This window comes from Chlorocebus sabaeus, chromosome 16 (genome assembly GCF_047675955.1).
Source record: "Chlorocebus sabaeus isolate Y175 chromosome 16, mChlSab1.0.hap1, whole genome shotgun sequence".
NCBI classification, from domain to species: domain Eukaryota; kingdom Metazoa; phylum Chordata; class Mammalia; order Primates; family Cercopithecidae; genus Chlorocebus; species Chlorocebus sabaeus.
This window is the reverse complement of record NC_132919.1, coordinates 60482148-60505631: the sequence shown is the minus strand read 5'-3', so window position 1 is coordinate 60505631 and position 23484 is coordinate 60482148. Positions and strand designations below refer to the sequence as shown.

The window sequence follows — 23484 nt, the reverse complement described above, 5'->3', positions numbered from 1 at the left end:
GCGATCTCTGAAGGATGGGTGGACTATCTAGCAATCCTTTTGCATTAAAATGTCATTTAATAACAGGTGACCAACAAAGAGAATTAAGTTATTTTTTACAATTCTGGGGATTTTACTATGGTTTCATTTCTCAAAAAAGTCAATGAGTAACAGGTGAAGGATATTCTCATTGTATTTTCTCAAACTTTATCCTGTGTTCCAAAGAAGAAAAAAATCTATTCACCTCGACTCCCTGGAAATCTCAAGTCTATTTCCTATCCTGAACGCTTTTCTTATACACACCTGAATCTTTGCAAATATTTCCATGACTATGCATAGCCACTGCATTCAAACTATCCATGTGCTCATCTCTCTCCCCCACTCATCTAAAGCAGTGGTTATAAATCAAATGTCCGGAGGACTTAACAGATGAGTGATTTACTGCCAGATAAAAGGATATCTTTCACTTCTACAAAGACATAGTGTCTGTCTCTCCCCTTCTGTTTTTTGTTCACAGATGAGGTCTCACTCTATTGCTCAGGCTGGCCTCACACTCCTGGGCCCAAGCTATCCTTCTGCCTCCACCTCTTGAATAGCTAGGACCACAGATGCACAGCTGTGCCCAACCCTCTCCCCTTCTTAAATCACAAGATCCCTCTTTCCTACCTTTCTTCTTTCACTTGATAGAACATAAAATTAGAAAAACAAACACTTCATTTTCCTCTTAACTCTACTTAAAGGGGAAAAAAAAAAAACTCAAGCTCAATAACAGATGCAATAGACATCAAATTTGGTGTCAGGAATTAGCAGGAAATCGTGAAGGCATACACTAATGGGGGTAACCAAGTACTACTTAGCTCCAACCTAGGGCTGTCTCCTGGAAAGATTTCTAGGTGTCCAGTTTTAAAGAGAAGCCAGAAAGTTGGGCTTTTATATGAAATCCCCCAAATGTTAATTTTGACAACTCAGTTAAAATTGTTAAAGACACTGTTGAAGTCCAACAAAACAAATCTATGATTCATTCAGTCCTGGAAGATCACAAATTTTCAAACTATGCTCTAAGCTCTAAGATACAGGAAACTACTTTAGTTCACCTTTATACCATAAACTCCACATACATTACATCTAGAAAGGAACCCAGAATTTAGCTGGACTCTTAGCAGATATTTTGGCAAACAACTGATGTCTTTTGCAGCAAAACTAAGAATTATATTTTTCAGACCACAATCTCTTTATACCTCTATATAAAGAGATTGCTTCGAAGTCTACAAAAATTCTACAATTATACCTCTTCTAATTGTAATTCTCCTATAAATATAAAAATAAGTATTTTAACACCACACTTCCTATAGACTCATCTATTCGTTTCTTTTTACTCTTCTGAACATAATTATTTCATATATTTCTTCCTTAATTATTTCACCTCTTCCTTTTTGCCTCCCCATTTTGTTTCTCCTTTCTACTGAAATAATTTCATATGGACTGGATATCTCGCTTTTGTTTATCTTTTTCAACCATGATATCTCAGGTCTGAAAAACATATAAACAGACTACATCAACTGTGGAGACATTTCAAATTACTAATAACATTTCTAGATCTGTTTAACGAATAAACCAAAAAAATTATAGTGGACAAGAAAGATTATACTGGTAACAGAAATAAATTTCTAAAGTTAAAATTACCAAGAGAATGATGAGGAGTGAAGTATAAAGTATGGTGCATGGTAATTGACACTGTCCTATATTTTAACATTTCAAGGAATAAGGCCAAACGGAAAAGTAAAAATTTGATAAAAGTCCAGATTTAAATCTATCCCTTCCCTGAAGCCAAAAATTATGATACCATAATAATGGCCTTTTGGTACATTTCAAAAATTCAGAAATTTTTTTTTGCACTAAAAAAACCTATTTAAGTAAGAGTAAGAAATACTCGAGTAAGAAAGCACAGTCTAATGGAGTTTATGCTTACATTCATTACACCATTAAGTGAAAACAAATATTGTTCAAGTTGGATTTGCAGGATATTATATTTTGTTCAAGTTATTGATAACGCTTTTAATGTATGCTTGTCATAAAGGAAAATACATAATTGTGTCATTTAAAGATGCTCAGGGACCACTTGTCAAGCAATCAAAAATATATATGAAGTTAATAGGTATCTATTAAATGGCTAAAAATATAAAATAATCTTGAATGTGCACTTAAGGGAAAAGTAAACTACTTACTATTTAAAAAAAAAAAAAAAGGAAAAACAGAATGTATAAATCAGCTCCAAAGACAGACTAAATGATGAAACACATTCAAAATCCCATTCTCTTAGCATACCTGTAGACATCAGTTGGCGACTGTACCAAAGTGTTATCTTCTCCAGAAGAAAGTTTCCATGATTCATTTAATTTGCGTTCACTTGTCTCCAGCTCACCCAGTACCCAGGCTGGTAATCCCTCTGGGCTTGAACCTTTTGCTTGTGCTGGATTTGGTTCATCAAAATAGATGGACTGATTTTTAAAAATTAGAAAAATTATTCTTTCAAAATGTACTATAATAAAACCACTAAAATTTCCATCAAGTTTCAAGTTTGATAACAGCCTTTCAAATACTCAAATTCAATTATATTCAAACATTTTAAAAATTCAATATACAATGAATTATGAGATATTAAAATACATTAAGTGATAACATATTTACATTTTAGTTGCACTCTACTGTCTAAGAAATACAATAAACAGAAGTACATAACAGATAAATCTGATAGTTATGTTTATATTACAAAAGGAATATTAGTTAAATATGAAAAGTTAAATACAAAGTTTTTTTTTAATTATGTGCTATCTTATCTCTTTCTGTAATCACTAACTACTTTACACACACACACAAAAAGAAATCAGTGGGAAGAGAAACACAAAACAATGCAACCCAGGAATTAAAGTTCGGAATCCCTTGACAAGATGGGAACAGCAGAGTGAAAAACCTGGGATTTAGTTCTGGTCATACTACTAACTAGCTGGGAAACCCAAGAGAGTTCTCTAAACTTTCTCATCATTATGATTTGTTAAATCAAGCCCTTCCCCTTGACTCTATGAAATTAAGTGTGAATGGGAAAACATGATACAACATACTCATATCTTCACATCTATATGTGCTTCATAATGTTCTACCTTTACACATTTCTAAAGAAAACTCTGCATTGACTGCACACCTCTGCAACAATTCTCCCAATCCTACAGACAAAATCCTCAAGGCACTGTTCTTTAGGGAAGATGACACAAGACCCTCCACTCCATATGGGACATGCACAGAAATTTCTTTTTTTTTTTTTTTTTTTTTTTTTTTTTTTTTTTTTTTTTTTTTTTTTGAGACGAAGTCTCGCTCTGTCGCCCAGGCTGGAGTGCAGTGGCCGGATCTCAGCTCACTGCAAGCTCTGCCTCCTGGGTTTACACCATTCTCCTGCCTCAGCCTCCCAAGTAGCTGGGACTACAGGCGCCCGCCACCTCGCCCGGCTAGTTTTTTGTATTTTTTAGTAGAGACGGGGTTTCACCGTGCTAGCCAGGATGGTCTCGATCTCCTGACCTCGTGATCCGCCCATCTCGGCCTCCCAAAGTGCTGGGATTACAGGCGTGAGCCACCGCGCCTGACCAGAAATTTCTTTTAAATGATATAGTCATTAAAACTTTTGGCATTGTGCCACAGAAAAGAGAAATTATTCTCTAATGTTCAGCATGCCACTTGACTAAACTATGCTTTAAGTAAACTGATAAAATATAAAAAGTTTTAAAATACATCACACAGAATTCCGCAGTTCATTGAAAAAATACATATATATCCTAATAGCAACTACCAAAGTTACCAATACCAGGTACTCCAGATCTCTCAAGTACCGGCACTCAAATGCCACACAAACCAAGGTATATTTTATGGTTACAAGGACCAGGACAGTGACAATTTATCCACCAAGCATAATCATAACTGCCTTTGCAATAAAGTTGATTTTGACAATGAAATTAATTTAAGTACAGAAAATGACTTTTAAACTCCAACTTATTACTGTCATTTTATTAGAGTAGAAAGAATTTTTACAAATCACGCACTTCAACTTCTCATGAATGTTTAAATAATGTATATGAGTTTAAAAACTAGAATGTACTGAATTACATAAAAATTACCATTATAATCCAGTGAAAATTAATAAAAAGTAAAGCTCAATATAAAAAATTTCATTTTTAGTTTTTTAGAAATATTATTGAATATTGAGGGATAAATAAATCAATAAGGATACTCCTCTTATAAGCAATACATGTATTTTATCAAAGGTGGAAAAAAATGAATCAAGAAGAAAAAAACAATTTTAATATATTACCTAGCACACACAACCTAATAGTATTACCATTCCCCAAAGGGATGGTAACTTGATGCTTTTTATAAAAAATGAAACTTACATATTATATATATTTTGTTGTTGTTCATTGATACCTACCATGTATGAAGGTAGAATTTTTAGTGTCCCGGGTTCAGGTCGGTGTGTAAAAGGGCCTTCAAGCACACCCCGTTTAAGCATATGCAATAACAATTTTGCATACAGGTTCCGATTCTTCCTCCCCATTATTCCTGCACCTGTTCCTGAAGGCTCACACAGCTTTCTAATCCAAAGAGCACACCTCTGCCGTTCTATAAATACATAAGAACTATTAGAAACTTGATTTTTTATAAAATGAAACATTCGATTACAAAGACCTATAATAGCACCTGCTTTAGTCTAAAAGAAGGACCAACAAACCTTTTCTGTTAAAGGCCAGAGAGTACATACTTTAGGCTTCATGGGCCATATGAGCTCTGGCACAACTACGCTGCCACTTTAGCGTGAAAGCACTCAGAGACTGTAGGTAAACAAATGGCATGACTATGTTTCAATAAAACCCGACAAAAAAGACTGTGGGCGGGAGTTGGCCCATGGGCCATTGTCTGCTAACTCCTGGTCTACAATTTAATGTTATTAGGTAATTGGTTAATGGGAAAGACAAACGCAAAGAAACATTTTCACAAAAATAAAATCTCTAAATTATCATTAAATAACTTTTTAAATTTTTAATTATTGTGAGTACACAGTAGATATATATATTTAGGCAGTACATGAGATATTTTGACACAGGCATGTAATGTATAATAATCACATCAGGATAAATGGCGTATCTATCCATCACTTCAAGCATCTATCCTTTGTGTTACAAACAATCCAATTATACTGAGTTATTTTTAAATATGCCATTAAATTATTATTGACTGTAGTCACTCTGTTGTGCTGTCAAATACTAGGTCTTACCCACTCTATGTGTTTGTACCCATTAACCATCCCCACTTCCCTCTGTACCCATCCTTCCTAGCCTCTGGAAACCATTCTTCTCTCTATCTTCATGAGTTCAATTGTTTTAATTTTTAGCTCCCACAAATTACTGAGAATATGTGAAGATTGTCTTTCTGTGCCTAGCTTATTTCACTTAACATAATGTCTCCCAGTTCCAGCCATGTTGTTGCAAATGACAGGGTCTCCTTTTTTATGGCTGAATAGTACTCCATTGTGTATATGTATCACATTTTCTTTATCCAGTTGTCTGTTGATGGACATTAGGTTGCTTCCAAATCTTGGCTATTGTGAACAGTGCTGCCACAAACATGGGAGTGCAGATATCTCTTCAATACGCTAATTTCCTTTCTTTTGGGTATATAACTAGCAGTGGGACTGCTAGATCACATGGTAGTTCTATTTTCTAGTTTTTCTGAGGAACCTCAAACTCTTCTCCATAGTCACTCCACTAATTTGTATTCCCATCAAAAATGCAGGAGAGTTCCCTTTTCTCCACATCCTTGCCAGCATTTGTTATTGCCTGTCTTTGGATGAAAGTCATTTTAACTGGGATGAAAGATTATCTCACTGTAGTTTTCACCTGCATTGCTCTGATGATCAATGATGTTGAACATCTTGTCATATGTCTGTTTACCATTTGTATGTCTTCTTTTGAGAAATGTCTATTTGGATCTTTTGCCCATTTTCAAATCAGATTATTTGATTTTTTTGTATAGAGTTGTTTGAGCTCCTTATATATTCTGGTTATTCCCTTCTCAGATGAAAAGTTTGAAAAGATTTTCTCTCATTCGCTGGATTGTCTTTTCACTTTGTTGATTGTCTCCTTTGCAGAAACTTTTTAACTTAATGAGATCCCATTTGTCCACTGTTGCTTTGGTTGCCTGTGCTTTTGGAGTATTACTCAAGAAATCTTTGCCCAGACCAATATCCTGGAGATTTTCCCCAATGTTTTCTTTTAGTAGTTTCCTTGTTTGAGGTCTTAGATTTCAGCTTTCAATCCATTTTTATTTTTGTATATGGTGGGAGACAGAATGCCTTTAAAAACGTTTGTATTTTTTGCTGTGAAAATTATGTAATCACAGAACAAACTCATGAAATATTGGGATTACTTTGTACTAGAAGAAAATTTAGTAAAATTCATCAGTGAAGCCATCAAGTCCAGGGATTTTCTTTGCTGGGAGACTTTTTATAAATTTCTGTGATAAAATTTTGTTATAATTTTGCATCTCTAAAATAATTTTAGATATATTGAAAAATCTTTCTACAATTTTAATTATGTAAACCTTGAAAGAGATAAAATGCAATCTCTGATTTATCTAAGCATTTTCAAATTACTCTAAAATTAAATCTTGAATGTTTTATTTATGAAATTCAATAATATCCAGGGAGTTGTAGCTGATGGGTTGAGGGTTTTAACATCTTTAAAAATAACTGAGCACTATTTACATGCCATTTTGTAAAATAATTATTCTTTTCAAAATCTACCTAAAAATTACAGCACAGTTTAATCCCCATATAAAGGTCTATATTATCTTGCCATGACACAGGATTGTTTTAGGTCTCATGAAAACTATTCTGGTAATAATTTTTTATCAGTCTAAGTCAATTTGAGGATTACATATCTAATGCAAATCATAAATCTGCTCTAATCTTTTAGTTTACCAAGGTCATATTCATTTATTGTTTTACCTACAAAAATCACTAAGACCAGATTTACTATGGTGCAAATATCATTTCAGGTTGGAAACCTATGCCTTTAAAAATTTTTGTATATTTTGCTGTGAAAATTATATAATCATGAAACAAACTTCATGAAATATTGGGAACACCATGAACATGAAGAAAATACAAAAGTGTGGCCGGGCGCGGTGGCTCAAGCCTGTAATCCCAGCGCTTTGGGAGGCCAAGGCAGGTGGATCACGAGGTCAGGAGATCGAGACCATCCTGGCTAACACGGTGAAACCCCATCTCTACTAAAAATACAAAAAATTAGCCGGGTGTGGTGGTGGGCCCCTGTAGACCCAGCTACTCGGGAGGCTGAGGCAGGAGAATGGCGGGAACCTGGGAGGCAGACCTTGCAGTGAGCCGAGATGGCGCCACTGCACTCCAGCCTGGGCGACAGAGTGAGACTCCGCCTCAAAAAAAAAAAACAAAACAAAACAAAAAAAAAAACGAAAATACAAAAGTGAAACTGATAAACTTAAGTAAATAGTTCTTTAATCTACATACTTTCCACATCCCATAGCAAATTTAAATCTATATAATATTCTAATGCCCAGAATTTAGTATAATTTGGTTAATGAAAGAATGCATTCCTCTATGTAAAATAATGGGAAAACCCATTATCACAAGTAGAATTTAGCAATAAGATGTAATTTATTATTAATTTCTAGTTCTTGATTAAGATGTGAGTTTCAGATTGCTTATTATAAACTAAATAAAAGAAAGCCATGGATGTACCAATACCGACAACATGTCAAGGAATCAAAGATTACAATTAATGAATTTTATGTAGCTAAAATCTTTTTTTTTTTTTTCTTCTGAGATGGAGTCTCGCTCTGTCGCTCAGGCTGGAGTGCAGTGGCATGATCTCGGATCACTGCAAGCTCTGCCTCCCAGGTTCATGCCATTCTCCTACCTCAGTCTCCCAAGTAGCTGGGACTACAAGTGCCCACCACCACGCCCATCCAATTTTTTTTTTTATATTTTTAGTAGAGACGGGGTTTCACCGTGTTAGCCAGGATGGTCTCAATCTCCTGACCTCATGATCCGCCCGCCTCGGCCTCCCAAAGTACTGGGATTACAGACATGAGCCACTGCGCAGGCCTGGCCCCTAAAACCCTTTTTTTAAAGAAGATAAAATATGAGGATGGTTTGACTTGAAATACATTTACAATGAGAAATTTTAATGCAAATGTTTCCTAATCAGCAAATCTAAGACAAAAAGAAAAAAAGGTAGTGAATATCAGAAGAGGATGCAATATAAAAATATCATTAGATATCATTCAAATAATCATGAACGAGTCATGGGACATGAAATATTCATTTGAAAAATAGCAGAGGAAGAAAGAAGAGGTTAAAGCCTGACAAGGTCAAGAGAAGAAGGCAGAGGAGGAGATCTTCAAGGGAAGACCATGCAACTTATCCAGGACTAGGAAAGGCTGAAGGCCCTAGAACAATAGGTGACCACAGAATGCATCATTTATATATCATACTCCCTGCTCCTAACACAACTCCCTGGAATAAATACAATAGTCTCCACTTATCCATGGTTTTACTTTCCTGCATTCACCCACACTCGAATGCAGTCCAAAAATAGGTGAGTACAGTACAATAAATATATTGAAAGAGAGAAATTACTTTCACACCATTTTTATTACAGTATATTGTTATAATTGTTCTAGCTATTGTTGTTAATCTCATACTGTACCTAATTGATAAACTAAATTTAATCATCAGTGTGTATGTATAGGAAAAGACAGAGCGTATATAGGTTTTAGTATTATTAGCTGTTTCAGGCAGCCTCTGGGGGTCTTGGAACATATTCCTCAAGATAAGGGGGGATTACTATATTTAATACTGAGTCAGTTCCTCACTGAATATAGAGTCCACTCAGACATCTCAGCGAAACAGGCAACTTGGAAAAAGTAAAAGCCATAGTTTCTTGATCTCACTCCAAACCTACCCCTCAAAAGCTACCAAGTCACATTTACCTTTACAGGCAATCTTACACCTACTATGGCTTAGAGAATCTTCCCAGTCCCCAAAATTCTCTCCAATTGCTCTCTAGTGCCTTAAGTTACATGAAAATTCTCTAACTTGGGAAAAAGACTTTCATTCCATAATTAGAAATAACAGGCCAGGAATTGGAGACAAGATAGCAACAAAACTTTATTCACACTGGATTTTGTTCTGCCAACCAATAAGCATAAAAGACCAATAGATTATTTTCTGCTTTGATAGACACAAGGGCCGGAGAACAGGAGAACAGTAGGCTCCTCCTGTCTCTGGCCCTTTCCATAGAAAGATGAAAAATTTGCGAGAAAAATTTCCGTAGAGAAAAGGAAAAGATGTGAGAAAAAAGGTTGTAGCTAACTTTAGAGATCCATGTGCTGTAAGCCCATGACATGTGAGAGGAGGCATCACAATAAGATCTTTCCATAGTTTGGCAGGACATTACCACTGAATTTCTATCTACCCTTGAACAACTCGGTGCAAACAGTCCCATGTCAATGGCAAAAATTGTTACTAGAGAAATTCAGTTTTTCTTCCATGTTGATAGTTCATTGGTTTGACTAAATAATATAAAGAAAAAAATTAATCTTAAGAATCTAATTTTCAAACATAATCTTACCTGTCCTATGGGGTAATTTTAGAACATAGGGCTTCATATCAACCACAAAGTGATCAAATTCAGCATCCAGCTTCTCCCATTTTTCTTCTTCACTTCCCACTTCCATAATCCAATCTGTAAAATATTTTAAATCAAAATATTAAGGATATGTATGCTGAAAACTACAAAATTCTGATGAGAGAGATTTTTTAAAAACCGAGTTAAATATCAGTTCTCCCCAAATTGACCTGTAGATTTAATGCAATTCCAATCAAAACCTAGCCGTATTATTTGTAGAGATAAGCTTAATTCTAAAATTTACATGCAAAGGTAAAGGAACTACAGAGTCCAAACAATTTTGAAAAAGTACAAAGTTGGAGAACTTATACATTACCAGATGTTAAGATGTACTCCAAAGCCACAGTAGTCAAGACAATTGGTATTGGTGAAAGGACAGACAGATCAATGGAAAAGATTAGAGAGTCCAGAAACAGACCAAAACAAATATGAACAACTGATTTTCAACAAAGGTGTGATCCATGAAGAAATGACAGTTATTACAACAAATGATGTCATAACAACTGGATATCCATATACAAAAAAAAAAAAAGAACCTCAACCTAAACTTCATCCTATATATAAAAATTAACTCAATATGAATCACAGACCTAAGTGTAAAAATGTAAAACTATAAAACTCTCAGAAGAAAGCATGGGAGGAAATCTTTGCAAACTTGAGTAAGGCAAAGATATCTTATATACAACATTAAAAGCACTGTCCACAAAAGGAAAACCTGGCTGGGCATGATGGTTCATGTCTGTAATCCCAGAACTTTGAGAAGCCCAGGCAGGAAGAATGCTTGAGCCCAGGAGTTAAAGACCAGCCTGGGCAACATGGTGAGACCCCATCTCTACAAAAAAACAATTAAAAATTAGCCAGGTGTAGTGGCATGTACCTGTAGTCCCAGCTACTTGGGACGCTGAGGTAAGAGGATTGCTTGAAAGTGTGAGAGGTCAAGGCTGCAGTGGGCCATGATTGCACCACCAAACTAGCCTTGGTGACACAGCAAGACCCTATCTCAAAAATAAAAAATAAAGCTGATATATTGAACTTCACAAAAAAATAAAAACTGTTCTGCAAAGGACTCTGTTAAGGAATTGAGAAGATAAGCCACAGACCAGAACAAAATATTTGCAAATCATACATCTCATATGAGACTTATATCAAGAACACATAAGGAACTCTCAAAACTCAACAATCAGAAAACAAACTACCCCAATAATCAGCAAAAAAATATGAGTCCCTTTACCAAAGAAGAAATACAGATGGCAAGTAAGCACATGACAAGATGCTCAACATCATTAGTCATTACAGAAACGCAAATTAAAAACTATACTGAGACACCACTAACGTTAAAAATGCAAACAATACCAAGTGCTAGTGAGGATGTACAACAACAGGAACTCTCATGCATTGCTGGTAGAAATACAAAATAGTACAGGCACTCCGGAAAACAGTTTAGCAGTTTCTTACAAAAATAAACATACACTCAGCCTATGACCCAGAAATTCCACTCCCAGGTATTCAAGTGAAAAGAAAAATCTATATACACACAAAAATCCAAGGGTGATCTTTTAAAATAACCAACAAACAACTGAAAAAAGCCCAAATGTCCCTCAACTGGGGACTAGATAAACTGTGGCATATCCACACAATAACACAGTACTTGGCAACAGAAAGGAATGAACTACTGATACACACACAACTTCAAATCCTTATGCTAAGTGAATGAAGCCCTTCTCAAAAGGCCACATACTGTCTAATTCCATTTGTGTGACACTCTAGAAAAGGCAAACTGTATAGGCACAAAGAACAGATCAGCAGCTCACAGGGTTAGCAGTGGGGGCAGAGTCTGAACATAAAGAGATGGCACAAGGAAACAATTTGGCATGTTGGAATTGTTCTGTACAGTCAATGGAGGAAGTTATAAGAACCTACACATGTATAAAAACTGATAGAACTATATGCCAAATAAAAGTGCATTTGCATTTGCTGTATATAAATTTAATTTTTTTTTTTTTTTTTGAGACGGAGTCTTGCTCTGTTGCCCAGGCTACAGAGTGCAATGACACAATCTTGGCTCATTGCAACCTCCGCCTCCTGGATTCAAGCAATTCTCCTGCCTCAGCCTCCTGAGTAGCTTGGACTACAGGCACACACCACCATGCCTGGCTAATTTTTGTATTTTTAGTAGAGACAGGGTTTCATAATGTTAGTCAGGCTGGTCTCGACCTCCTGACCTCGTGATCCACCCACCTCAGCCTCCCAAAGTGCTGAGATTACAGGCATGAGCCACTGCACCCCGCCAAATTTAAATTTTTTAATCCTCTTTAAAAACTGTAAAATATTGGTCATCATACTTCTTTCTAATTAACAAGAAAAACACTGAATACAAAGAAGGTGAATCCCAAAAATCAAAAGTGTAGGTTTTGACAAAATCTGTTAAGTTAAAAATACATCCACACTCTACATGTTCCTTTAAATTGTGAAATGTCCTGATAGGGATGTGCACTACCTTTACATTATGAATGGTGCCAATTTATCATTTATTCCATTTCCAAATTCTGTATTTGGTGAAAAGCTTTGTTCTGCCTCATAAGCTATCTTGCTCCACAAACTGCCCTCTCTCTGCTAAACCAGCTTCTAATATTTACCACATTATCAAATGGTTTCCACCATTTCATTATCAACAACCTCTTCATAGAAAGAAGAGGTTTCTACCCTGTCTCTGTAAGTAAATCCTAGCTTTCGCTTGCTGACTTTACTTTCCTCAGTCATCAGAGGTAAGCCAAAGTCTCTCATAATCTCTCTCATTCTCTCTCTCTCTCTCTCTCTCTGTCTCCTCCTACCCCCCCCCCCCCACCTACTCTCGCATGCATCCTCTGTAGTCTTTCACTTTCTCCACCCAACCACGCACTGAAAGGAAAACACTTACCAAGATCCATCCTGCCACTTCCCAACTACTGCTCTTCCTCCGCCAGCCCCAAAATCCCTCATGAGGCTCGAGGCTCCAACCATCTGACTACCATGTACTCCCCTTTCTCATCTCAGTCATCTTGCAAAGAAACCCTTCTGATACCAGTCTCTTGTCCTCTTTTTTCTTTCTTTCTTTCTTTTTTTTTTTGAGATGGAGTCTCACTCTGTCACCCAGGCTGAAGTGCAGTGGCACAATCTCAGCTCACTACAACCTCCACCTCCGGGGTTCAAGGGATTCTCCTGCCTCAGTCTCCCGAGTAGCTGGGGCTACAGGTGCGTGCCACCACGCCCAGCTAATTTTTTGGATTTTTAGTAGAGACGGGGTTTCACTGTGTTAGCCAGGCTGGTCTTGATCTCCTGATCTCGTGATCTGTCTGCCTCGGCCTCCCAAAGTGATGGGATTACAGGCGTGAGCCACCGCGCCCAGCCGCCTCTTGTCCTCTTAAATACTCTCTTCTTATTCCACTAGATCTTTCCTTTCTACTTGGCAAGGCTGCAATCCCTTGATGCCCTCCTTCATGCTCTACAGGGTTGCTGGAGAAAAATGGCACTGCCTTGTAGTCAGATGGCTTCCAACATTACCTGAACCCTCAGGAGTCTTGCTCTTTCCTACTCCACAAAGCAGCTTTAAAACTTTTCCCAAATATCTTACAGCCCCTTAAATAACTCCAGCCTCTCCTAACTCTCAATTTAAAAATCATACATCTTGCTGCATGGAAAAAATAATAGGTGGTACCACCCCAAGATGTTATTCCTCCCACCTCTCAACTTACCTGTCAGAGAAAACACTCTTCCACCTCTGCTCCTGTATCAGACGCAATAACTCTCCCTCTACCTGTCCTCTATCAATTGCCTATTCGCTATGTAAAATTATCCATCTCCACGGACTCCTTCGCCTCTGATGGCAGCTGAGAAATATCTCAAAATCTGCCTGCTTCCCTATTCTCACTACCACGATCTCAGATAAAGCCCTGCCCACCACTTCCTTGAACTATGGCAGCCTCATCGTCTGTCTCCCTACTGTCAGTTTTCTGTATTTGAGTCCATTTTCCTCACCTGCTCCAGAATGAGTTTCAAAGCTAAGCCTATCGCTTCCTGTTTAAAAATCTCCCCTCATTCTAGCATTCCACTCACCAAATCCACTTACTTTCTCCACTTCATCAACTTCTATCCAGACCTCACCCCCTGTATATTACCTCTTCTATCCCCATCATGGTAGTAAAAATCTTTCAAAGTTCGCCAATGATCCACTAATTGCCAAATCCAAAGGGCTGTCTTCAGTTTGCATCCTATTTGACATCTCCACAGCATCTTCCACTTCTGACAACTCCCTACTCCTAGAAACTCCTCTTTGACTTCAGTGGTTCCATTCACTCCTGGCTCCCCTACTGCCTCAGATCATTCCTTCTCGATCTCTCAATGGCTCTGGCTTCTCCAGTCGATATGGACTCTCCAGTGCTCTTTCCTTAGTCTCCTTTCAATCTGACTCCACACTCTCGCTTAGTGATTGCATTCAGTACCATCACTTCAAATACTCATTTCATGCCATTCACCCTTAAATTTTATTTCAAACTCCAGCTTCTCTTTGCAACTCCAGACTCATTTACAATAGCTCCTGGACCTATTCACTAATGTCCTGTTTATTACTTAGATTGATATGTCCAAGAAAAAAATCCTTCATGTTTTTCTCCATAAATCTATTCTACATTGTACTCTGCTTGATGACATCATCATCTACTTCATCTCCCAAGCTAGAAGTTTCAACGTTCCCATCCTCTAAACCCCTATAAACCAATACATCAATAAATGCTGAGAAATATCTCAAAATCTGCCTGCTTCCCTATTCTCACTGCCACAACCTCAGATAAAGGCCTGCACACCACTTCCTTGAACTGCGGCAGCCTCGTCATCTGTCTCCCTACTGTCAGTTTTCTCTACTTGAGTCCATTTTCCTCACCTGCTCCAGAATGAGTTTCCTAATGACAAAGCTAAGCCTATCGCTTCCTGTTTAAAAATCTCTCATGACTGCCTAAAACAGAATACTATCCAAACCCAAAGTTAGCCATAAAAGTACCTTTGCATTTAGGCCTGTCTCTCATAACACACACACACACACACACACACACACACACACACACTTACTCTGCCTAACTACACCAATGCCCACTTCCCTCTTGCCACAATGAACTCCTCACCATGATCAAACCCCCTAAGCCCTTATCTGATCCCACCTCCTTTTCATAGGCTATTCCCTCTACCTGGAGTCAGGTAAATGCAGCTCAAATGTCACCTGAGTGAAGCTGGCCCCCCTTACCCTAGACTGGCTGTTGCTCTGTACTCAGTGTAAACTGTTCACATCTGTGTACAGCATTTATCATGCTGTTATTTTTTTTTACACATCTGTGTATTATTATTTACACATCTTCCATTATCTCTGAGAAGCTCCTGGAAGGCAGGGACCATGATTTACACATCTTAGTAAGTACCTAGCTTATTACCAGGTACTCATCATTTTTTGTTTGGTTGGTTGGTTCTGTTTTACATCTGTACAATATACTCCATCAGTTATGTACTTGGTAACAGAAGGCTATGATACCAGCGCTGGATGTGAGATCATAATGTTGAAAAGCAACAATTCAAATGGATGAACAAACCCAAGGAAACTCATAAACCCAGAGTTTAAAGCACAGCTCTGGCCTAGATGTACTCCAGGGCTGAAAGAGTATATACTGCCCATGGACTCAAACATTTGCCTGAGAACATCTATAGCTAAAGTTAAATAAAAAAGATTCCTCATAATCACTAATTCTCAATAAATCCTTTGACATGGGCAGGAAATGTTAGTGTTTAACATTAGAGGAAACTAAAATTTAACCATTAAATGACTAACTCAAAATCAAGTTTTGTGCATGAAATCAAGCACAAAGCTCAGATTAAAATTCTGAAACCTCTAGCTCGCAGATCCATTATATCTGACCATTTAAATATAAGTGAGTAATATCTCCTACTAATTAAAAAGTATTTTGAAGGCCAGGTGCGGTAGCTCACACCTGTAATCCCAGCACTTTGGGAAGCTGAGGCAGGCAGATAACTTGAGGTCAGGAGTTCAAGACCAGCCTGGCCAACATGGTGAAACTCCATCTCTACTAAAATTACCAAACAAATTAGCTGGGCAAAGTAGCACACGCCTGTATTCCCAGCTACTCGGGAGGCTGAGGCAGGAGAATCGCTTGAACCCGGGAGGCGGAGTTTGCAGTGAGCTGAGATGGTGCCACTGCAATCCAGCCTGGGTAACAGAGCAAAAAAAAAAAAAAGTATTTTGAAAAGTAGAAAGGCAATTGGAATTGCTATATTGACATGCAATACTGAAGTATACATTTAAAAAAAAAAAAAACAAGATAAAGAATCAAAGTAACATTTGGTAAAAACTAAAAATCTGCTTCTTCTTGTCCCTTAATTATTCTCCAAAAAAATAAAGAAATGGAAAAAGAAACAAAAAAACTAACATTTCAAACCTTCAAGGAATTCTTGCTATACAAATTACATCTTATTGGCCAGGTGTGGTGGCTCACGCCTGTAATCCAAACACTTTGGGAAGCCAAGGTGAGTGGATCATTTGAGCCCAGGAGTTCAAGACCAGCCTGGGCAAAATAGTGAGACCCTGTCTCTACAAAAAATACAAAAATTAGCCAGGCATGGTGGCATGCATCTGTAGTCCCAGCTACTCGGGAAGCTGAGGTGGGAGGATCACTTGAGCCCAAGAGGTCAAGGCTGCAATGAGCCGAGATCATGCCATTGCACTCCAGCCTGAGCAATAAAGTGAGACCCTGTCTCAAAAAAAATTGAAAATGGGCCGGGTGCAGTGGCTCACACCTGTAATCCCAGCACTTTGGGAGGCCAAGGCAGGAGGGTCACCTGAGGTCGGGAGTTCAAGACAAGCCTGGCGAATTAAAAATACAAAAACTAGCCGGGCATGGTGGCAGGCACCTGTAATCCCAGCTACTCAGGAGGCTGAGGCAGGAGAATCCCTTGAACCCAAGAGGCGGAGGTTGCAGTGAACTGAGATCATGCCACTGCACTCCAGCCTGGGTGACAAGAGCAAAGTTCCAACTCAAAAAAAAAAAAAAATTGAAAATGAAAAATACATAGAAATTTTAAAACAAATTACATCATATTCACAAATTATATCTACTTAGTTCCAACTTATCAAAAGTTTCACACCATTTATCAGAATTGAAAATCTAAATTACTAGAATTGAAAAATAAGTAAAGCAACATCTTTGGCTTAGGCTTAGAGTAATTATAGTGTGCCTATCAGTTATATAAATTATTTCAAAGGTAACCAAGGTGACGGACGCTGCAGTGAGCTGAGATCGCACTGTTGCACTCCAGCCTGGGCCACAGAGTAAGACTGTCTCAAAAAAATAAATAATTTCCAAGGTAAAAAAGAAGTAAATTGGGTGACTCTTGCTTATAGCTACAATCTATATTTGGATCATGTCTTTTATTAAACTCGCCCATGTTGTCTCTTTTTGAACTTGTTTCTTTTTGGACAGCTACAAAATGGGCTAAGACTTTCTCAGGTGCTTACCTACCCTAGAGTCAGCAAACATAACCAAGCCACAAGTACTAAAAGGTCTGGGGAAAAAAAAGGAGTCACAACTGCCAGGGAAAGAATACACTTCATTCATATCACACTCCTTGCCAAACAAAACAAACGTTCTTGGAAGTTGTGTAAAATCCATTTTGGTCAATCAAATCATATTTTAAATATATTGTGGGTCATTAAAGAAAACTGGAAATGTCGACAAATAAAAAAGGTTTACAGGTGCACGTTTTCTCCGGCTTTCACGTGTGGATGTTTTGAGAGGAGCCTTCCCTGACTCTGCCCGAAGCTCGGGGTGTGCTTTAGAAACAAATCTCAGTGTATTCTCTGGCCCGGCCCTACCATTTCCGCACCATTTCCATGGTTGTTTCACAGAGGAGGAAGCTAAGACTTACGTGAGGTGAAATCACTGACGTAGGTTCTTAGGGGACAGTGACAGCTGGGCCTGAAAACTGCACAAATTATTAATACCAGGCATTCCACTAAGCTGCAGCCTGACCACTGTGGTGAGGCTCATGGAATTTAATGTGCCTCTTCTATCTTATTTTGACTCATCTTAAAATATTAAAGACATATAAAAATAGCCGTGCAATGGTTAGAAAAGTTGTTCACATTTACTTATGTCGTTCTCTTGAACACTTAAAAATAATTAACTCAGAAACACAGGGTAGCATCCTACATGCGGCGGTGCTGGGCTAGGGCCTCTCCAAGCGGCCTAGGACTTTCTGCAAACCAACCAGCGCCCTGGTTCTGTCCCCGCAAATCCAGCTGATTGTTCCGAGACTCTTTTCTGGGACGGAATTGAAAACTCCAGCGGCGCCGTTCCTGGCAGTCCCTTCCTCGGCCCGCCGAGGCCCAGGCCCAGGCCGCGCTCCTACCTTGTCCAGGACACAGATTTCCTCTCCCAGTCGCAAACCCTTGGGTCAGACTCCTGGACCATGTCAGACCGATCAAACAGGCTGATCAAACTTTACTCAGAACTTTCCCAAGCCGTCCCGGCCTGGACTGCGCTCTGCCTACCGGGGATACCACAGCGGACAGCGCCGGAACCCCCGGGGCGCGCGCCCCCCAGGCCCGGAGAACGGGCCCAGGGCCTAAGGGCGACGCCCCTCCCCGAACGGGCCCGCAAGGGCGGGGCGGCGGCCACTGGCGCAAAATTCCACTCGAGAACCTGGTGTGAAGGGCGGGGGAAGGAAATTCGGAAAAAATGAGAACCTGGCGCCACCACACGCAAGCTTTCCGCTCGGCCGCCGCCGCCGACACCGCCCGGGCCAAACGGTTTCAAATCCTTGCGGGCCGCTGCTTGGCCGCCGCCCAGCAGCCCGGGGGCGGGGACTTTCGCTCTCGCATTTCCCCGCCCCCTACTCCACCCCTCCAGCCTGCGGTGCCGTTGCCATGGCGACGTTCCCGGCGGCGGAGACCACCGGTGCCCCAGGCTGGGGGCGGAGACTTCCGCGCGGGCATTTCTCCGCCCATCCGCGGCGGCGTGTGCGCGGCTCCGTTGCCATGGCGACGCTCCTGCTTGCCTAGCAGCAGCCAGACTCGCACCAGAGCTTCCTGGCCCCTTGGTGGGTCCCAGGTCGAAGCTTCCGGAATAACCCGACTGCAGTTTGAATGCTGCAGCCCTCCCGCATCCCGCGCAGAGTCACTTATGATCACGTTAGGGGCCGTGGCGAAAGAATAAGGGCACAGAAAATGGGGCGACTGGAGGATGCTCAAGAAGGGGCGATCCGTTATGTGGACAGACGTCAGAGTTGAATGAGTCTCAAGTGAAAATTTTCTCACTCTCTGATATATCAAAACCCAAGTCAAATTCTTTAAATGGTTCTTTTTAAAACCTATCCCACTGGACGTAAACACCAACAGCTCTTCCTTGTCCCAAAGACAAATCATGCTAAGGAAAATAAAGGGTACAGAATGTTTTTAAGAATGTTTAGTTTTGAAAAGCATATTTGAACATGTTTATAACTAAGGAATGACCTATAATCCAGATCATTAGTACTGAGAATCAAGGATGCAAAATCAAGCATGCAATTGCAGGAATTTAACCACTCAGTGAATACATTAAAGATAGATAAACTAACCGGGCGTGGTGGCTCACGCCTGTAACCCCAGCCCTTTGGGAGGCCAAGGCGGGCAGATCAGGGGGTCAGGAGATCGAGACCATCCGGGCTAACACGGTGGAACCCCGTCTGTACTAAAAATACAAAAAATTAACCAGGCATGGTGGCACACTCTTGTAATCCCAGTTACTCGGGAGGCTGAGGCAGGAGAACCGCTTGAACCCGGGAAGCAGAGGTGGCAGTGAGCCGAGATTGCGCCACTGCACTCTAGCCTGGGCATCAGAGCGAGACTCTGTCAAAAAAAAAAAGACAACCTACCCCACTCCAACCTCAGGAGGAGGAGGATATTGGTCAAAAGATACAAAATTTAAGTTAGATGGGAAGAATAAGCCCAAGAAATCTATTGTACAACGTGGTGACCGTAGTAAATGACAATGTATTGTGTCCTTGAAAATTGCTAAAAGAGTGCATCTTAAGTGTTCTCATCACAAAACTGGTAAGTATGTGAAGCAATGCTTATGTTAATTAGCTTGATTTAGTCATTTCACAATGTGCATAATAAATATATGCAATTTTTAGAATCATAAACTGCATTGCTGAAAGAATATGAAATGAATTTGACAAATGGTCTCTAAATGAATATGAAAAGAAAAACAGAAGATAAATAACTCAAAGATAAATCAAGGAAAAAATGTAATGAGCTCAAGCTCATCTCAGAGGAAATAACTATAGCAGAAAAAATATAACTGAAAATGAAAAATGTCTTTAAATATTTCCTCTACTTCGGTGAAAATAGGATGAGATCTCCCTTCCCACTTTTAAGAACAAGCTGATTGTTACTTTTTTCATATATATATATCATTTTCATTTATGTATTTTTCATTTAGATATATATACACATATGCAAATAAAAATATTAAGATATGCACATAGAGTTTTATTATTTATGTTATGCATATATAACATGAAAGGGATACCAGCTTGAGCCTGAGCTGTGTTCACCTTAGAATTCAAGCCTATATGTCACGTTTAGATGACTGGTAGGCAAGGTTCACTTGGAACCTCCTTACCTGAGAATCAAGGAAACTCCCAGAAAGTAAGTCATCCTGGCTGGGCACAGTGGCTCACGCCTGTAATCCCAGCACTTTGGGAGGCTGAGGTGGGCAGATCATGAGGTCAGGAGTTCAAGACCAGCCTGGCCAATAGGTGAAACCCCGTCTCTACTAAAAATACAAAAATTAGAAGGCATGATGGTGGACGCCTGTGGTCCCAGCTACTCAGGAGGCTGAGTCAGGGGAATCGCTTGAACCCGGGAGGCGGAGGTTGCAGTGAACCAAGATCGCACCATTGCACTCTAGCCTGGGTAATAGAGTGAGACTCTATTTCGAAAAAAAAGAAAAAGTAAGTCACCCTAAAGAGATCTGGTTCAATGGCAATATGCGAAATTGAAGGAGAAGGTGATGCTGCATGAAGCACAGCACTGGCCATAAATTGCCCTTCATGTAGCATCTTTGTATAAGAGAGTGATTCCTAATCTTACAGTGTGAAGAACTTCCTTTGAGAATTTTCTTTTTTCTTTTTTTAGAGGTAGAGCCTGGCTCTGTCACCTAGGCTGGAGTGCAGTGGTGTGATCATAGCTCACCACAGTCTCCAACTCCTGAGCTCAAGCAGTCCTCCACCTCAGCCTTCTAAGTAGCTCAGTCAGAGACAGAGTACTATGATCGAGTAGTTCCGTCATATACAGAGCACCCATGTGACTCACTCTGGGGACCTCTACAAATATTTGGGAAGAAATTGCTGAACTCAGAGCCTATTCAGGAACCTCAAGGATGAAGCCAGATAAATATTCTCTTGTCGCCCAGGTGCAGTGGCTCACGCCTGTAATCCAGCACTTTGGGAGGCCGAGGCGGGCAGATCGAGACTATCCTGGCTAACACGGTGAAACCCCGTCTCTACTAAAAATACAAAAAATTAGCTGGGCGTGGTGGCGGGTGCCTGTAGTCCCAGCTACTCGAGAGGATGAGGCAGGAGAATGGCGTGAACCCGGGAGGTGGAGCTTGCAGTGAGTCGATATCACACCACTGCACTCCAGCCTGGGCAACAGAGTGAGACTCCGTCTCAAAAAAAAAAAAAAAGAAAAAGAAAAAATTCCTTGTCACTGTTGCAGTGTAGCTCCAGGCTTACGTGGTCTAAAAAATGCAGTGTCTCATAAATGTTTTATGGCCAAATACCCATGGTAATCAATGAATTTTCCTTCTATGTCTAGTTACTGCATAAAGATAATAATCTTCCAACTCAATGTACATTTATTGAACACCTGGTATATGCAGGCATATTAAGGGAATGTTTCCTCCACTGGAAATGCTGTCACACTTTGCTCTTCACCTTAGCTTAAATGTCAGTACCTCAGAGAGGCCTTCACTGATTCTCAAACCAGCCTTTATTTCCTTTCAAATCCCCTGATTCTCTTTTCTTCATTGCATTTATCAAAATTTGTCATCAAATATTAATGAGTGTAATCTATTTATTTATTTATCTATCTGACATGGAGTCTCACTCTGTCATCCAGACTGGAGTGCAGCGGTGCAATCTCAGCTCACTGCAACCTCCGCCTCCCAGGTTCAAGCAATTCTCCTGCCTCAGCCTTCAGGGTAGCTGGGATTATAGGCTCATGCCACTACGCCCAGCTAATTTTTTATATTTTTGGTAGAGATGGGATTTCACCATGTTGGCCGGGCTGATCTCAAACTCCTGACCTCAAGTGATCCACCCACCTCAGCCTCCCAAAATCCTGGGATTACAGGTGTGAGCCACCTGAACGCAACCCAGGTGTAATCTTTTAAAAATGTCTATAGTTTCCAAAAGAATGAAGATAATACCTGTTAGATTCACCATTGCACAGACAGCACCGTACAGTGTACCTAGCACATAGAGACAATCCATAAATGTCATTGAATCACCAAATGAATGCACATAGTTTTCGTGCTTTTCTCTGCACATGTGGTAGAATATGGCCACCCTATGCACAAAGCTTCCAGTCGAGAAACCCGGAAGACTAACTTTTCTGAATATAAATCTCTTGCTACGGAGAGTGAAACTGAGTAGTCTAATTTGAAACAGGTAAGCACAATTAGTCCAATGAGATATGGCCAAGAGATTGGGCCTCCTATTGTATAAACATGACTTTCTTAGCTCATCTTTGCACTTTGGGGAGAGGAATTTGGGTTATTTTCTCAGAGAACGGAACTGATGGGTAACCCCAAATAGTTCTAACTACAACAAAGATTCCAGGCTTGTGAGAAAAAAGACAAGTCTCCGCCCTCCAAAAATGTATGAGATAGTAGGAGGTCATAAGACCGAATAACCACATTTCAACTCAGATTATGTCACCTGGCTTAAAAGGTATATAAATGTGGCTGGGCACAATGGCTTACTCCTGTAATCCCAGCACTGTGGGAGGCCACGGTGGGCGGATCACAAGATCAGGAGTTCGAGACCAGCCTGACCAACATGGTGAAATCCCGTCTCTACTAAAAATACAAAAATTAGCCAGGCATGGTGGTGGGCGCCTGTAATCCCAGCTACTCAGGAGGCTGAGGCAGGAGAATCGCTTGAATCCAGGAGGCAGAGGTTGCAGTGAGCCGAGATCTTGCCACTGCACTGCAGCCTAGGCGACAGAGTGAGACTCTGTCTCAAGAAAAAAAAAAAAAAAAAAAGGTATATAAATCATGTTATGGGATAGAGAGGAAATAAAGAAAACACTGTACTGTAATTATAGGAAAATATATACAGAACCTTGTTTTATCTTTGATAAAAAGATAGTGACATTGAAACACTATTTCCATTGCAAATATTGTTTCCTAACAGCTACAAATGACTTAAATGAAAGTAGGTTTGTTTCAAAAACAGATGACATCTTGCCTCAATTTTTAAAAATCAAATGGTGACATTGTTGATAATGGTAGTATAAAGAGGACCCTAAAAAAAAAAAAAATTGTTTTTCTTTCCTGTGTGGGAAGATAATTGTGCTATACTTCCCATGTTGAAAGGGACCTACTTATTTTCAAAATATAAACTTAAGAATTAGTCTAGATGACATTGAACAATG

The 23484-nt window shown here is 39.6% G+C and overlaps 1 protein-coding gene across 13 annotated transcripts in view; it reads right to left on the bottom strand.

The window, feature by feature from the left end:
* The window catches only part of CEP112 (centrosomal protein 112), a 549518-nt gene extending 530764 nt beyond the window's left edge, over positions 1-18754 (bottom strand). For 7 of the 13 annotated variants that reach the window (XM_073005104.1, XM_073005114.1, XM_073005105.1 and 4 more), the window contains exons 1-4: positions 18192-18514; positions 9693-9806; positions 4454-4644; positions 2305-2477 (exon numbers count right to left, since the gene is read on the bottom strand). In XM_073005104.1, coding sequence (XP_072861205.1) covers positions 2305-2477; positions 4454-4644; positions 9693-9798 — 470 coding nt within the window. In that variant the 5' untranslated portion in view covers positions 9799-9806; positions 18192-18514. The other 6 variants (XM_073005103.1, XM_073005106.1, XM_073005112.1 and 3 more) reach the window with 3 other exon arrangements.
* Positions 18755-23484: the final 4730 nt, after the last annotated feature.